Below are 17,305 nucleotides of genomic sequence, written 5' to 3' on the forward strand. Positions count from 1 at the left end.
ATTTTAAAATTGTAGCAATAAAGAAAACGGAAAAATTTTGAAGTGCCATTTAACTTCCAAGTGAGAGAAGATAGATTCTACATATTGGGTGTTCTAGTGACTGAAACAATAGGTATTCTATTATTAAAATATAGATATGGATATGAATGTAGATTTTAAAGTGTGAATATTGAGAGTGGGGGGTGAGTGTGTGTGTGTGTTTGTGTGTGTGTGTGTGTGTGTGTGTGTGTGTTAAAGAAAGGAGAAAAGAAAAAACTCCAGGGGTATTTCTGTGGGTCATAGACTTGTGTGGACTTGTTTTGTTTTTTTTTTTTATAGAAAACACTACATAGAAATGTAGCCTTAAAGTTTTAAAAATTATAGCTCTCTCAAAGCAAAGAATAATTTTTCAAAAATTCAAAGGTTTATTTAAAATTCTACTAAGTACATAAATTTCCATATTGGTTTAATGCTAGAAAATATTTTAATAGGAATACACCCTAAGGCTTTGATCTCCTTCCTATGTTGGTAGACATGATAAAGTTAATTTAAAGTTATTATGGTCATCTCTGTTTATTTTTCTGCTCATATTTATAATAAGTATCATATTTAAGCACCTAGCTCATCATTATCATTATCATTGTTGCCGTTGTCATTGTCATAAACTCTTTCTTCTTTTCTGATGTTGGGGATAAAACCAAGCTCTCAGACATGCTATGCAAGTGTTCCCCATTGAGCTGCATCCCTAGTCCTTTAGATTTTTTTCGAGATGCACTGAATTCTTTGGTTTTGAAAATAACAATGATGCAACTTGTATTTTGACTATGCACATAGAACCTTTGATGAAGAAGAAAAAAAATTTAAGGACTGGAATTTTTAAAATCAATATGGGTTGAATATTGGGTTAATCAGCATTCTCATTCCCAAGCAAGAAAAGCCAACTCCCAAACAAACAAACAAAAAAAAAGAAATGCATGTAAGGACCTCTAGGTCTCAGAATTAAGAGAAATATAAAGGGCCAAGCTTGGGATTTGGGTGAGAACCACAGCCAAGAAAAACACATACACATCCCTTACATCCTTGTCCACTTGCTTACAGAGTCCAAGTTCTGGAGCAAGTATCTGATGAGCCAAGCTGGAGAATATCCTACATGTACTAAATGATGAACAATTCTATATACATGGCCACAATTTTGTATTGTTACATAGTTTTTCACTTTTTTTTAAGAGAGAGAGATAGAGAAAGAGAGAGAGAGAATTTTTTTAAATATTTATTTTCTTAGTTTTTCGGCAGACACATCTTTGTATGTGGTGCTGAGGATCGAACCCGGGCCGCACGCATGCCAGGCGAGCGCACTACCGCTTGAGCCACATCCCCAGCCCTAGTTTTTCACTTTTATGTAGTTCCCCATTGTTTTCATAAATATTCACTGTTATATACAAATATGCCAACATGTGCCAGACATTGATTTAGAAGTTGGGAATACAGCAGCAGTCATAACTGCAAATCCTGGTCTTAAGTCCCAGTAGTTAAATAGAATTGTTTTATGTAATTTTAAACTATTATATTGGTCCTTCAAAAAAAAAAAAAAGACACCATTGAATTGAACCTTGATTGTGGCTTGATTTTATCTTTAAGTTAATAATAGTGTTAGACTATCAGTGATAAAAGATAAACCCTGAAGTCTGTATTGGGAGAGTCTGGGTTAATCAGCACATAAATGGGAAGCTAGATAAGGGTGAGAGAGGGATCGGCTGCGTTGATAGAATAGGGTACTATTTTCTATTGTGAGAGAATTCTCAGAAATCAATTGTGACAGAAGATGGATTACAGAGAGATGTTTTAAGAGTGAAGTAATTTAGCAATCTCTTTCTGAATATGGTATCAACTAATCTACTCTGAGATTTCATCTGTATCACTTGGTACTTTCCTGTCTAGAATATTTATTTCTGGAATCCTCATTTTACTGCTATCCATACCCATTCAAATAGATAGAAACCTATTTTAAAGTTAAGAAAATTCTAGAGAATTAAGATACACACATTTCATCATGTAAATACTTCTCTTTTGTTTTATCACTTGCTAATGACCAAAACACAAATGCTTTTTCACAAAATCTATATGGCTCAAATTAGGGAGGTTCCTTTTGTAGAGAAATAAAGGAAGGTATTTCCTCCCTAATTATGTTTGATCCTAATTGGCCCTATTTCTGTCACAATTAATTTATTCACTAAAGCTCAGCTTGTTGGCAATATTGTTCTATTGCTTTCTGCTTTTCTCCTCCCTCTCTCTAATTTGTTGGAATCCTAAGAAAAAGCCCATGACCTTTCTCAAATCACAATTAAGAATTTGCACTTCTGGTTGCTATCGGCTCCATCATTCCTCCACCAAGCACACAGTGTTTGGAATTTATCTTTGTAGCCCACTCTCAGGTCAAGCTCATTTATTAGGAGAAGGAATGCTTTCTAGTTAGCTTTCAGAGAAAGTGCATTACTTGAAGTAGAGGAATGTTTAGAAGAGTAACTATTTTAACTTATATAAAAGAAAACATTTTCAACTTGTTAAACATGGTGGCCACTGCAGGCAGGGAGTGCTGGTGAGTCCTGTGCAAGTTGTTGGTATTGGAAGATGCAAAAACATCTCATTAAAACAGAACTCATATTTTAGATTGATATTAAGAAAATGTATTAGTGCTAGGTTGATAAGGTTTTCAAATAATATTTTGATCACTGACAATGTTATAAAAGGCAAATTCATGCTACTGTGAAAACACGATAATGAAAGAGATACTAATCACCAATTGAAAGAGTCCTTTAAAATGAATTCATAGTTTAAGTATCTAGACTTCTATTTAGTTTTTAGTGACAGCTAAGTAATTAAATATCACAGAATGTGCTTAGTTTTTTCATACATTACTCATGGTTGTTTTGATTTCTTATTCCAGATCAAAAATATAAGTAAACTGGCAGAAGTCTCCAAAAACAATGTCTTGCAGCTAAATGAGAAACTGGCAAATATGAAAAACCAAAGTGAATTCGAGGAAGAAAAACTGAATCTTTTAATCAAAAAAGTGAAGAACTTTTTATTAGGTAATATGTTTTCAACATGAGAATAATTTTTGTTTCTTCCTCTTTTAAAAATTCACACTCAAGGGCTGGGGCTGTGGCTCAGCCGTAGAGCGCTCGCCTAGCACATGTGAGGCCCTGGGTTCAATCCTCAGCACCACATATAAATAAACAAAATAAAGGTATTGTATCTACCTACAACCAAAAAAAAATTTTTTTTAAATATTCATACTCAAGAATTATAACCAATTTCAAATTACATTAATCAGAAATGACATTCCTAAATCAGAAAGATTATGTACTGCTTGGTTCTAAATTTGTTAACAAGAATAATCTCAAAATATTAACTCTGTGCCAAAAAAATTATAGCTTTCTGTATAAGATTAATTTAGTAATAAATCCTAGAATTTACTATGAGACACATTTCGAGCTTTTGGGCTTTATTTTGAGACAGGGTCTCACTGAGTTGCTCAGGGCCTCACTAAGTTGCTGAGGCTGGCTTTGAACTTTCTATCCTCCTGCCTCACCCTCCAGAGCCAGTGGGATTATAAGGTGTGCGCCTCTGTGCTGGGTTGTCATATACTGTTTCCTTTTTATTTTATTTTATTTGTTCTTTTTAGATATACATGACAGTAGAGTGTATTTTGGCATATTGTACACACATAGAGTGTAACTTATCCTAATTAGGATCCTGTTCTTGTGGTTATACATGATGTGGAGTTACCCTGGTCGTGTATTCAAATACAAGGCTAGGAAAACTCTGTCTGATTAATTCTACTATCCTTCCTATTCCCCTCCCCACTTCCTTCCCTTCATTTCCCTTTGTCTATTCCAATGACTTTTTTCTTCCCCTCCCCACCTTCCCTTGTTGTGTGTTAACATCCACATATCAGAGAGAACATTCAGTCTTTGTTTTTCGGGGGACTGGCTTATTTCACTTAGCATGATGGTCTCCAGTTCCATCTAATTGCCAGCAAATGTCATAATTTCATTCTTCTTTTGATTGTGTATATGTACCATTTTCTTTATCCATACATCTGTTGAAGGTTGGTTCCGTAGCTAGGCTATTGTTGAATTGAGCTGACCAATCAATAAATGAGCAAAGGAACTGAACAGACACTTCACAGAAGAAATATAAATGGTCAAAAAGTACATGAAAAGGGGCTGGGATTGTGGCTCAGTGGTAGAGCGCTCGCTTAGCAGGGGTGGGACCCGGGTTCGATCCTCAGCACCACATAAAAATAAAGGCATTGTGTTGTGTCCATCTACACCAAAAAAATAAATATATTTGAAAAAAAAAGTACATGCAAAAAGGTTCAACACTATTCTAATCTAATAGCAATTAGAGAAATGCAAATTAAAACTGCACTGAGTCTCATCAGAATGGCAATTATCAGTAATACAAGTAACAATAAATGTTGTCGAGGATGTGGGGGAAAAGGTTCATTCATACATTGCTGGTGGGACTGCAAACTGGTGAAGCCACTTTGGAAAACAGCGTGGAGATTCCTTAGAAAACTTGGCATGGAACCACCATTTGACCTAATTATCCCACTCCTTGTTCTATACACAAAGGACTTAAAACCAGCATACTACAGTGATGCAGCCACATCAATGTTTATAGCAGTTCAATTCACAATAGCCAAACTATGGAACCAGCCTAGGTGCCCTTCAATACATCACTGTTTCTTGTACCACCCTGAGCTTTGGCTTCTGCAAGTCACTCAGCTTAGGATGCCTCTACCCTCCCCACACCCTACAGTCTCTACTAGTTTAACCTGCATCCCCCAAGGCCCAGTTAGAAGTCTTTCCTGAAGTATTTTTCTCCTTCCTCTGAATCCACAGCATTTCGTCTCATAGTCACCATTTCTGCTCTATGATCAATATTTGCATACACTGGACATCTATATCCCCTCTTGTCCATAAAGCTTTGAGGATAAGACCTGTGTCTAAACCATCTCTAGTTTTCTCTGCAGGACTCAGCATTGTGCCTTGTGTGTAATGGGTGGTCAGTCAGGAGCTGGAGAGTGACAAATGCTTGTGACATCACACCCTACCTGCCATCTTCCACTTTAGTTCTTAAAGGAGACCAGTTTCACTTTTCTGACAAGCAAGGAATGGGTGTGTTTAAAAGTTTCTTTGCAATGTGCTATTCACATGGTACTCCACTCTGTATTGGCACATTGCCTTCCAAAACAGAATTTTGAACAATAGCATCAGGAATAGCTGCCCAATTATATAGATGAGCAAAAAATTGTGAGCCTTCTTATGGTCATGGAGGACCAGAATCGAGTTGTGTTGACTTCATACCCAACCTCACTCCTCTCTTATTCACTGTGTTTAAATTTTAATGGCAGGCATTTAAACATTTGTACTGCTTTTGAATCTGCACTTACAATAAAGAATTCTTAGGAAGATATTTTGGAGCATATGCACAGTGTTCCAAGTCTTTCGTTTTCCATTTTTCTGACACGCATTTACTCAGTAAGTATTCAGCACTACAGAAGCAGCATTTCTGCAGGGGCAAGAGAAGGTTGAGGATGAAGAGCATCTATGGGACATATGCAATCTAGTCCTTGTATTCTAGGGACACATTATCAAATGCCAGGGCATTTGACTTGAGTTCATTGTGTTTCTGTGTAGTAGATACAGAGTTTGCTAAGGGAACATGATTAGCTAAAATCCATCTTCTTATTTAAGAGGAAAACGTGCCTCCAGAAGACATAGAGAAGGTTGCAAATCGTGTGCTTGACATCCACCTACCAATAACATCACAAAATCTAACCCATGAATTTGACAAAGTACAGAAACTTATGCAACTTGGTGAGGACTACAGGACAGAAAAGAACAAGCTTAAAAAAGCAGCACATGGAGCCCAAAAGCTTTTGGTGAAGGCCAAAGCAGCTGAGTAAGTGCAGTATTAATATTCTCATCTTGCTTTAACAGACCATCTGCTAAAAGGTCATCTGAAAAAATGTTTGCTCAGGAGCTATAAAGTGCAATGAAATTACCCTCTGATAGATCCATGTCCAGATAAAAGGCTAAGCTCTTTTTGGAGGTGCCCCAGGAAGCTGGGCATTTGGGAGGCAGTGGGCAGGGATGCTTGCTTTCTGTTTTGCTAAAACTCTAAATACCCTACCAGTGGTCAAAGCCTCTTAATACCCATGCATACCAATAAATTCCACGAATTAAATGCTGATATTTTAACAGGTCGTTGAAATATGGTGTCTTTTTCCCTTCTTTGTCCATTTGTAATTTTAGGATTGTTATAATAAGCACTACTTTGGAATTCTCAATTTAAAAAAAAAAAGACTATAGTAAAAATTTATGGTGGTGGAGGACAGAATAAATGGAAATTATGCCCCAGGAATAATACAGGAGTAAAATGGAATCTATGGTATACAGGATTAACTAACTCCTTTAGAATTTGCCAAGCAAAAAGGCATCAGAAAGATATTTTTATGAGCGTGGAGTGATGTGGGTCAGGTCACATCATCAGTTGGATGGTAACGTGAACATCCAGCACCATTTTTGGATGCTCATCAGGGCTGAGACCTGGACTACCTTAACTGCCTCATCACCCTCTTAAACAAATGAAGGGTTCCACATCTGCAAGTTCAACTCCTTCCCAATTTGTTTGTTTGGTACCAGGGATTGAACCCAGAGGTGTTTAACCACTGAGCCACATTCCCAACTCTTTTAATATTTTGTTTAGAGACAGGGTCTTGCTAAGTTGCTTAGGGCCTCACTAAGTTGCTGAGACTGGATTTGAACTCATGATCCTCCTGCTTCAGCCTCTTAAGCCGCCGGGATTACAAGCATGCACCACAGTGCCCGGCCCCTTCTGGTTTTAATATTTAAAATCAGGAAGCTTAAGTAAGTACAATATGATTACATAGCTATTAAAAATGATGTTGATTAAATTTTTTTTTTTAATAATACGAAGAGATTTTGTCAGTGTGATGGTAATGCTTTTTAAATTAAGCAACTGAATTGCACAGGGAAGAGGAATTCAATCATGAAAAGAAAAAAAAAATTCTAGGACAAAATACTCAAATATGCCCGCATCTTTCAAGGTGGTAGAATTACTGGAATTTTTCTCTTTTTTACTTTCTTAAGTAATGTCTGAAGTTGTAGTACATTGAAAATATAAAAAAAGAATATGGAAAAAAAACATATACATATACGTAGGCAGTGCTCTGGGTATTTTACAGAAGTGAGATAATGCAGGTGGGGAGTTTATGTTGGGAGGAGGGAGGATTCCCAAAGTTTGGAAAGGAAAAGAAATTCCCACTGGGAGTAGGGATGGTTGGATGGGGCAGGGGATATTTTGCAGTTTGGATAATTGTTCTTTGGACACAAACACTTCTAAGGATGTGTCTCCAAAGTTCTTTCAAATATTTCAGTCACTTAGTACATTCTGTTCAAGGTAGTTTTGAGCCTGTAGATCTCAGTATCTGGTGAATGTTGACAAAGGTGAGCTCCTTTCTGTAAAATAGTCTATATCACTTGGAATGCTTGTGATTTTAACCTCTGACTGGGCCCCTGGGTAGCTGGAATGTCAGCAAAGCTTAAATAACCCTGAATAAACACAGCCTGAAATGCAGGGTCCTTGGTCCTCTCTTGCTGTCTGTGGGGCCTCTTGACTTGCTTGCCCCACTCCAGCAAGGACCTAAGAGGGCAGCGTCCCTGCAATTGAGAAATCAGAAAGCTGGAACTGACTGATAGTAGTTTCTTTGTGCAAAGAAATCTGTTTTTACCAGGTGTAGGTAGGTGGGTGTGTGTGTGTGTGTGTGTTTTATTGGCATTTAAATATTCCTATTTCTCAAAATAAAGACTTCATTACTTTGCCCTGCTTAAGAGGAATTGAAATTCACTTTCAAAAGAATTCAGTAAAGGTTTTTGACTGAGTTGAGTGAACTCTCAAGGTGAAGTAAAGCAAGAATTGCGTATTTATCTAATCTGATATGCTAATATCTTACCTTAGGAAAGCAGCAGCTGTCTTGTTAAACTTTGACAAAACATTGAATAAGTTGCAACAAGCTCAAATCACTCAAGGACAGGCAAACTCTACTATTACTCAGCTGGCTGCCACGATAACAAAAATAAAAAAGAATGTACTGCAGGTAATTATCCACCTTTTTTGAACCTAACTTGAAATAAATGATAAGGATGGAAACAGTTTTTACGTAAATCAACGTCACACTTGCCTTACTTATCTGATCGGATTATTACAAAGATAAATGAAGATTTGAGTGGGGTTAAGTATTAAACTAAAGTTCTACATTGATATAGTACTGTTACATTAATGTTGACATGATTATGCATTTAATTTATGTTTTACTGAGCCCTCCAACATCATTTCAGTTAGTTGTAACCAGTTCTGGGGAATGAGGCAAGTGCCATCACCAATTTGTAACTGAGGAAACTAAGACTCAGGGAGGCTATGTGATTGTGTCAGGTCACACAGGTAATTAACAGTAGGTTTGAGGCCAGAACCCATGAAAAGGAACAGACTTGTAAAAGCTCACAAATCAAAGAAAGGAAGAGTTAAGTGTTGCAAGATTTTTGTAACTAGTATGATCTTCCATCAGAGTGTTCAAGAACCAAACAGATATCTCACCTAAATAAATGTGTTCCATCCATAGTTGGTTGGGAGTAGGCCACGGTTTACCCGCGGTGATGGTGAGCCTGGCAGGTGGAAGACAGAGCAGGACCCAGTCCATGGTGAGAAAGCTCTGCCTGCAGGGTTCCGTCCTCTGTTATATATATCCCCTTCCTCCAGGCTTGAGAGTGATTCAGTCTCCATTATTGAGTTGTATCTTGTAGATCTACTACATGCATCCTGAAAAGAGAATCAAAAAGCAACAGAGGTAACACACCAGAAAATAAATAGGAGGGGGTTGCATACACAGTGTAGCAAAAAAAGGGAGGTCCCTAGGTTCTCCCCTTCTAGACACATGCTCTAGAATAGGAATTGGTACGATCCAGCCATGGCCATGTTGTCTATGGCTGCTTTTACACCACAAGGGCTCAGAGTTGAATACTTGGAACAGAGAATTATGAACCACAAAGAGTAAAACATTTACAATCTGTCCCTTTACAGAAAACGTGTGTATATTCCAGCTCCAGAAAAAATTCCCACATATGCCCAAGGACACAGGAAGGGATTTCATACTAAAAATATGGTAGACCAATACGCTAAGGAGCCCTCCTAGTAAAAAAAAAAAAAAAAAAAAAGTTAGATAGGATACTTAAAATTTTTAAATGTATAGCAGCTATATTAGGAAAGAAAAAAAAAAGCCCTGAGAATCCTCAGAGGCCAATGAATGCAGAGAGCTAATCAAATACTAACCTGACAGCAGGCTCAGGGTATCTGTCAATCCTTGGTGTGTTATAGCTTTGGGGTTTGATGGTTGCCATGCATAATAGACAAAACAAAGCTCATGCAAGGAGGTAACAAGACCCCTGCATAGAGCAGGGACACAGAAAGACAAAACCCTTAGTGAAATATTAAATTACTACACACACACACACACACACACACACACCAGCCAATAAAGAAACTTGCCTCTGAATAGAGGCGTAACCACACAGGTTGGCTCTCATATGAGTTTGGGACTAAAATCTACATTATCCAAGCTAGAACTGTCATTAAAAATGGTCCTGATCATACATGAATACATGACCAGTATAATTCCACATCATATACAACCACAAGAATAGGAAGTTATATTCCATGATGTATAACATGTCAAAATACACTCTACTGTCATGTATAGATAAAAAGAACAAATAAAAATAAATGGTCCTGAGTTCATAACGCCCCCCTCCCCATGCCTGACAGTGGCAAACAAAAATTCCCTTTGAAAGAATGACCTTAAAGCCAAGCCTCCAGGATTTCTTCCCAAACATATAAAGAAACAAATTGCCTTAAACAGGAGTCATCTGAAACAATAAATAACAGAATCAGAATGCAAGGTACTGTGGATGTTACTGTTACTGAATATAAAGTACAAAATAAGATTTAGAAAACCAAAGAAGCCATGGGTATGATCCGTGAACAAAAGATTCTGAAAAATAAATAGGACTTCTAGATGTGACAAATACAGTCACTGACATAGGACACAAGTATAAAATGTTCACTGTTGTCTGTAAGGGGAAAAAAGTAGATACCACCAGCACCTGCTGGATATATTTTTATATCCTCAAACGAGGCAGTAAATGTGTAAAATGATGAATGAATTAGAGACAGATTAATGAACTTAGACAACCTGCAAAAGCATAATTTTGAATTTAAATACTCAAGTTGCAGAAATGTATGATACGTTTGCCTATGGTTAAAACATTTTAGAAAGATTACATATATTGCTAGGAATACTGTGTAGGATGTGACATAAAGCCTATGGGAATAGTGGAATGGCAAAGATTAGATTGAGGCTAGAGAGTGCCTTTGGGGGAGAAAGGATGTAGACTGGGAGCAGGTCAGTGGGCTCTGCCTCAAAGTCAGGGATTTATTCCTAAACCGACTGGTGGATCCATGGATATTTGTCATATTTTTTCCAACTCCTTAGTACATCTAAAATGTTTCATTGTAACTTTTCTAAAATAAATGCAACAGAAGAGGTGAAGGCTCTGTTTTTCTTTCTACCTAGTTTAATGTTTTTTAAGGGGTTAATATAATTTGTTTTCTTGTTTGCTTAATAAAGAGACTTGTCCTTTCTGGTCTTTAAATCAACAACAGGCTGAAAATAAAGCCAAGGAAATGAAGAATAAGCAGCTGGATTTAGCAAAGCAGCTGTCAGAGCAGGAAGATGGATTCTCCCTGCTGCGGACCAAGTGGCAAAGGAACCAAGAACAAGCGGGCAGGGCAAGAGTTCAGGCTGAATCCGCCCGTCGTCATGCTGGGGGTGCTGAGAAGGTCATTAGTCCCACCCCTGCCACCAAAAGCAGACAAACAGTGCCTTTTCGAAGGATAATCCCTTAATCCCAGACTTTTGTGCCATTTCTCAGCATTTCCTTTAATGCTCTTCCATACTCAGTGGTACACATTTTTAGGGATCCTGATTCCCAAAGGATCTTGTGCAGTGGAGGGCTTTCCCTATAGAAGACAGAAGCCCCTGACCAAATCTTGGTGTATTTTCTCCCTATCTGCCCATACAAGTATTCTCAGCTATGTCTTATCAAATAGTCTGTAAATCAAAATGTTCCTGAACCTTCATATTCTCAGTTTATGTCATTCAGGGGTTAAGTGCCCCTGAGTTCAATTCCCAGTACAAAAAGAAAACGAAAAGAAAGAGAAAGAAAACAGTAAATGAAAGTCATCTCCAAAAAGAACAGATCAAGTTACAAACATTAGATTTGGGTTAATTAGATGGTTGTGGAGAGTGGCCCATTAATTTAGGCTGCTGAGAGAACCTATTAACTCATTCTCTTGCAGGAAATCTTTGGTTGGTTGCGTTAATACAGTTGCTTAAACAAAAGAAAAATGTTAGTGTGTTTACAAATTGCTTATTCCTTTGCTTTTAATTCCTAATGTGCTGAGTAAAATTTCCACCAACTTGGGAGACCATTTTCTGTAGAGCAGATGTTGAGAAAGGGGCTTCCTGTTTACCTGTATCCCACATCAATACTCCATGGCTGGTTCTGGTCTTTAGCTACTTAACTTTCTAGATGGTCAACCAGACTCTCACCCCAAAGATTTTCATCCTAATTCCAGGAGAGTTCTTCATACTAACATTTCTTCCTTTCCTACCTCCTTGCTACCTCCTGTTACCTTTATTGCACCAAATAATTATCCTTACTGCCTCTAGATCCTCATTACTCTGTTCTTCATCTTGAAGATGTTTAACTGTTCAACCATCTGAACAAGAGTCTTGTTGAGGAGTCTTGTCAATTAGATTATTTCTGTATTTTCCATCCTTAAAATAATAAAGGACAAATAGTGTCTCACAGTTGCCTTAACATGCAATAATGACTGATGATATTTCATAGCAAAGAAGTTTCTTTTTAATTAATTGACACTAAGGATATTTTTTCAACCTAAAAAAAAGCAAAAATGCAAATACAATCCCCATGGAAATATCAGGGTGACTCTGGAACATTGACTGGATTATGATTTCCTTGATACTCCTTGTGTGAAGGGCATTAGGAGAATCCTGCATATGTAGATGCTTTATGGGTGCTTTCTGATGGGAGTGTGGCTCTGTTACAGGAGTTTCTGGAGCTGAAAAAACAGTACACCCTTCTTCAACATGAGAGGAGGGCTTCAGGACTGACAAAAGAAACAATCAGAAGAGTCAAACAGCTAAAAGATGCCGCTGAGAAATTGGCTGGGGATACAGAGGACAAGATGAAAAGAATAACAGGTATCTATTTGTACCCACCCCACCAGTAGGGCAATGACATCCTAATATTCTTCCTCATAGAATTTATGCCAATTTCAATTTATCAATTAACCCAATTTAACTACATGTAAATCTGCCAAGCAGGGTGAAGTAGGAATTGGTCTTATGTTTCTAGAATAGAAAAGTAACAAGTTTTGCACATGGATTTACATACAAGGGTGGATGTTGGGCATCAGCCTTGCATTAATCAGAACAAACTGAGATTCCCTTTGGTCACCTTGAAAGGTTATAACTCAGTGTTCTCAACTAGCGGTGAGATGTCTGAAGAAAGTTTTGCTTGTGAGGTCAGGGATGTTGCTCAAGAAGGCATAAGACACCTTCCCCAAAACAATTAAGCTGCCCCAAATTTTAACAGTGGCGAGGCTGATAGCCCCCTAACCTAAGTGGCTGATTTTTCCTCTCATGACTCTAGTGCACTAGGTCATCCAGCATAGATCAGCAATCCAAAAGGAATCCAAAAAGAATCTTGATTAAAATGAAAACTCTGATGCACACAAAGTATAGTAAACATAAAATATGTCCAATCAGAAAGTAAATTAGAATCTTCTTTTCCACGACTGATGTTCATGACTTCTCTGGGCAGTCATGTCCTCAACTACCTCTAGTCAAGAATTGCCAAGTGATGAGTTGCATAGTTTTACTTGTGATCATATTTATTGTCTCCCAGAACCTTAAAACTAATTATATTCTTTTATAATATGAATAACTCTTAAAATACTAAACCAGACAAGACTCCTTGCTTTATATGCTTCTTTATTATAAAATGAGACTTTGGCCTCACAACAACTGGTGTCATCACTCTATGACATTAAAAACAAAACAAAACAAAAAAACCTGCAACGTGAGTCTGTGCCTAAGTCAGGAAAAAGACACACCAAACTCTTAACATTACTTATCTCTGGGGAGACAGTAGGGTAAAGAAGAAACCACTAGTTTTTAAAATTTATATAATTGTCTTAAAAAGCAGTCTTGTGGGTAATTTTTATTTTATTTTTCAACATTTTCCAGAAAAAAAAATTATATTTAAAGGAAATCCTAGGAAAAACTCAGAAAGTCATAGAGATTTTTTTTACCTTACATGCTATACCCAGTACCATGAAAACTAGTTTCCATTATTCTCAGACCTTGGTCCATATTATTAGAACAAAAACATAGGAAGGCTATTTCTGTCCTGTATTTTATGTTAGAGTCCAAATTGTTCCCACTTATCCACATTAACTGAAATTTACAGTTAATGCAATTGGATTGGAAGAGAAGTTTAGGTTAGAAGACTTCTCAGAGTCTAAAATAAGCATTGTGCTTCATTTTCTCTTTTCATTTAGGGCTATTTTTACCACTCAACAAGATAGAAAAATAAGACATTGGTTTGGCTATCTGCCCTACTCTGCCGCTTGAGAAGGGGCAGAACATCTATTAGGGAGACATGCCCATGGGATCCCAGAGAGAACCTTTGGCAGCATCAAAGTTGAGTGGCCAGGCATCATGGTGCACACCTGTAATCTCAGCAGCTTGGGAGGCCGAGGCAGGAGGATCACAAGTTCGAGGTCAGCCTTGGCAACTTAGAGAGATCGACTTAAAAAATAAAAAGGATGGGAGTTAAGTGCCCCTGGGTTAAATTCCAGGAAGGAAGGAAGGAAGGAAGGGAGGAAGGGAGGAAGGGAGGGAGGGAGGAAGGGATTTAAGAGTGGTGATAGACCCCAGTCTGCAGCCAGGGTCCCTCACAAAACTTTGTGTCAAGGTTCCCCAAGGAAAAGAAAGCATATTTGGCCACAATTCTAGATAATGTATTTACAAGTAATGTCATCGCAGTTACATATTCCCTGTATAACAAACCACCCCAAAATTTGATGGCTTGAAAGCAACAACTCTCCCCTTGCTCTGGATTGCTAGGGAGGGTCCTCTGCCAGTCCCAACTAGATTGCTCAAGTAGCTACACTGATGGGCCAGCTGGGGACTAGGCATGGCAGATGTGTAAGGGGCTCTCTCCCCTTGGTCTGAATCCCAGGTTGCTTCACTGCACAGATGTTTCAGAGTCCCATGAGAGTGAGAACTGGAGATGCAAGGTTCCTGAGCTCCTGCAACATCATCTCTTCTCATTTCTGCTGATCAAACAACTTGTAAAGCCAGCTCAATTTCAAGGGTGTGGAAGAGTGAGTGACTAGCAGCAATGAGAAGTCATTAGCATCCCTAGGCCTGAAGGGGCAGGGGAAGCAAGAGTGTTGCCAGAGCCCTGCAAACACTGGAGGGTTAGGGAGAGATACCCACCAGATACTCTCAGCACTGGAGCTGAGAGACAGAAAAGCTGCCAGAACCCAGCTACTGGCCAGGGATGGAGACCAATGGCTTATCCCTCCCTCTGGTCACTTGCCAGCACATTCCATTGGCCAAGTGTGAATGAAAGCCAGAGTTCAAGGGAGCCAGGTGACATCATCCACGGAGGTTAGCTTTCCAGGATACAGAACAGGATGGAGAACAGACCTGATGGGGAAATGTGAGGTAGACAGCTCAACCTTATTAACTTAGCTGATAGAAACACAGGGGTCTTTTTTTTTTTTAGTGTAAATATAATATTGAATCCCCTTTTCTTTCCAAATGACCTTTATTTGCAAGTTTCCTGCCTCTCATCACCTTCCAAAGAAACTCTTCAGTCTTGGAATCGTTGTGACTGCTAAAATGTTAGAATCCGACTGTCCATCTTCATTGAGCTCCCCCCATTGGTTTTCATTTTATTTCCTCGGGACAAGAGAATACATATCTGCTTAGCTTCCTAAAGTGGGCTTTCAAGTGCTTACAAAGAGCTAAGTAACGTGCCCTGAATCTTCTTTTCTCCATATGAGTTAACATCACCAGTTAACTCAATTTTTGTTGAGAGGACAGTTTCAAATGTCTTCAGCAATCTGGCTCTTTCTTCTCCACACATGCCAATGTGAAAATTACCTCAAACCAATCCAGTATTCTGGTGTGGTCTGACGAAGTAACGTGAGACATTTTCTTTCCTTCTTCTACCTAAGGTCAGAGTCTTTTCCAAAAGGCCACATCTTGCTTTTAAATGTCTCTCTCTACAGATCTTCTATTCACTGCTGTGGGTTCCATATTAAAGTTTACTAGAATTACCAACTACTTATTGAATAAAGAATGAATAAATGAATGCATAGATAGGTGGACAGAGGATCAACCCATAGATAGGTGGACACAAGGATCAACCCATAAAGCCATGAATTGGTAGAGGAATAAGTGTGAGGTTAAGCAAGTCACTTTGCTTTATAGTTCAGGGACTTCAGTGTCATCAGAGAAGAAAGATGAAAAAATAAAAATGTCAGTTTGTTTTCTGAAAATTGGAAAACTCTAAAACAAAGAACATATGTTTCTAAATGAAGTTAAAGTAATAAGAACAAATCTTTGGAAATACAGCACTTCACTAAATCTAATCAAGGAAGTTGTTATGTATGTTTTTGTTTCTAATGATTTTTTTTTTTTTTTTTTTTTGGACCAGGGATTGAACCAAGAGTTCAATTAACCCCTGAGTCACATTCCTGGTCCTTTTAAATTTTTTGAGACAGGGTCTCACTAAGTTGCTTAGGGCCTCATTTCTAATGAATTCTAACCAGCTACAGCCTTACATTTTTTTTAAAAAAATGCTTTTAGGTATAAAATTTTTAGATAAAAAGATGAATTTTTTTCTGATATATGTGAAAACTTTGAGAAGACCTATGGAAAGAGATGTTTCATTCATTGGATCAAAGCATAAACTAAAAATATCTTGAAGAGACACACAACAAGGTCATTGTTCTGTCATGTGTAACTAATTAAAACAAATTTAAAAATTAAAAAAAGAGAGAGACACACAAATCGCTGTTTGGTATAATATGGATATCTAGGAGGAATCTACCAAATGGGCATATGTCGTTTATTTTATTTTCTTCTTTCAGATTTAGAGAAGAAGATCCAAGATTTGAATCTAAGTAGACAAGAAAAAGCTGATCAACTGAAACAATTAGAAGAGCAAGTTGTTGCCATTAAAAATGAAATTGTTGAGCAGGAAAATAAATACGCCACCTGCTATAGTTAGGCAGAGTTAAGGCCCAAAAGATTGTGCCTGTGTTTCTGGCTTCTGGTGCACAAACTTGCATCAGTGTACTAAATTTGTGAGACACAAAGGTCAGCCTCTCCTGCCTCCCTTCCCTATATCCTCTTCTCACTAGAGATCTGCTCCATGTAGTTGGAGGGAGGAACTGGGCCAGAGAGAGGCCACTTGGATGCCACTTCACAGCAGAAAGATGGAAGAAAAGATATAGTATCCGCTTTCAGAGACCTTTCCTCTTCCTTTCTTTTCTCTTTCAGAACTCGAAAGTAGTTGGTACATAAGATAAGTAAAAATTTAAATAAGTACTTACTAAAAATCATTTCAAACAGGGCATGGTAGTGCATGCCTGTAATCCCAGCAACTCAGGAGGCTGAGATAGGAGGATCGCAAGTTCAAAACCAGCCTCAGCAACTTACAATGGCCCTAAGCAACTTAGCAAGATCCTGTCTCAAAATAAAAAATAGAAAGGGCTGGGATGTGTTTCAGTAGTTAAATGCCCCTGGGTTCAATCCCCAGTGCCAAAAAAAAAAAAAAAAATTAAAACAAAAATCATTTCAGTCAAATGAATTTAAACATTAAATAAAGATACTAGGAAGGAATGCAGATGTGTATTCTAGATTGTCCTTTCTTATTTATTTGTATTTGCTTTATTTGTAAAACTATTATTCTCTTTTGAATAAAATGCACACAATTCTAAATGTAATTTGCAGTTACAGCCACTTTCCTACAGACTCATTCTCTCACCCAAAGGATTCTGTTTCCCCCAAATG

The 17,305-nt window shown here is 37.9% G+C and overlaps 1 protein-coding gene across 2 annotated transcripts in view; it reads left to right on the forward strand.

Annotated features, from left to right (window-relative positions):
- Lamb4 (laminin subunit beta 4) overlaps positions 1-16,941 on the forward strand; it is a 101,575-nt gene extending 84,634 nt beyond the window's left edge. For both annotated transcript variants that reach the window (XM_048786097.1, XM_048786098.1), the window contains 6 exons: positions 2,924-3,068; positions 5,745-5,952; positions 8,032-8,170; positions 10,789-10,965; positions 12,259-12,412; positions 16,381-16,941. In XM_048786097.1, the coding sequence (XP_048642054.1) occupies positions 2,924-3,068; positions 5,745-5,952; positions 8,032-8,170; positions 10,789-10,965; positions 12,259-12,412; positions 16,381-16,520 (963 nt within the window). In that variant the 3' untranslated portion in view covers positions 16,521-16,941. The remainder of the gene's footprint in view (positions 1-2,923; positions 3,069-5,744; positions 5,953-8,031; positions 8,171-10,788; positions 10,966-12,258; positions 12,413-16,380) is intronic.
- The last annotated feature ends 364 nt before the right edge of the window (positions 16,942-17,305 follow it).

Source organism: Marmota marmota, unplaced genomic scaffold, assembly GCF_001458135.2.
Source record: "Marmota marmota marmota unplaced genomic scaffold, marMar, whole genome shotgun sequence".
Classification (NCBI taxonomy): Eukaryota; Metazoa; Chordata; class Mammalia; order Rodentia; family Sciuridae; genus Marmota; species Marmota marmota.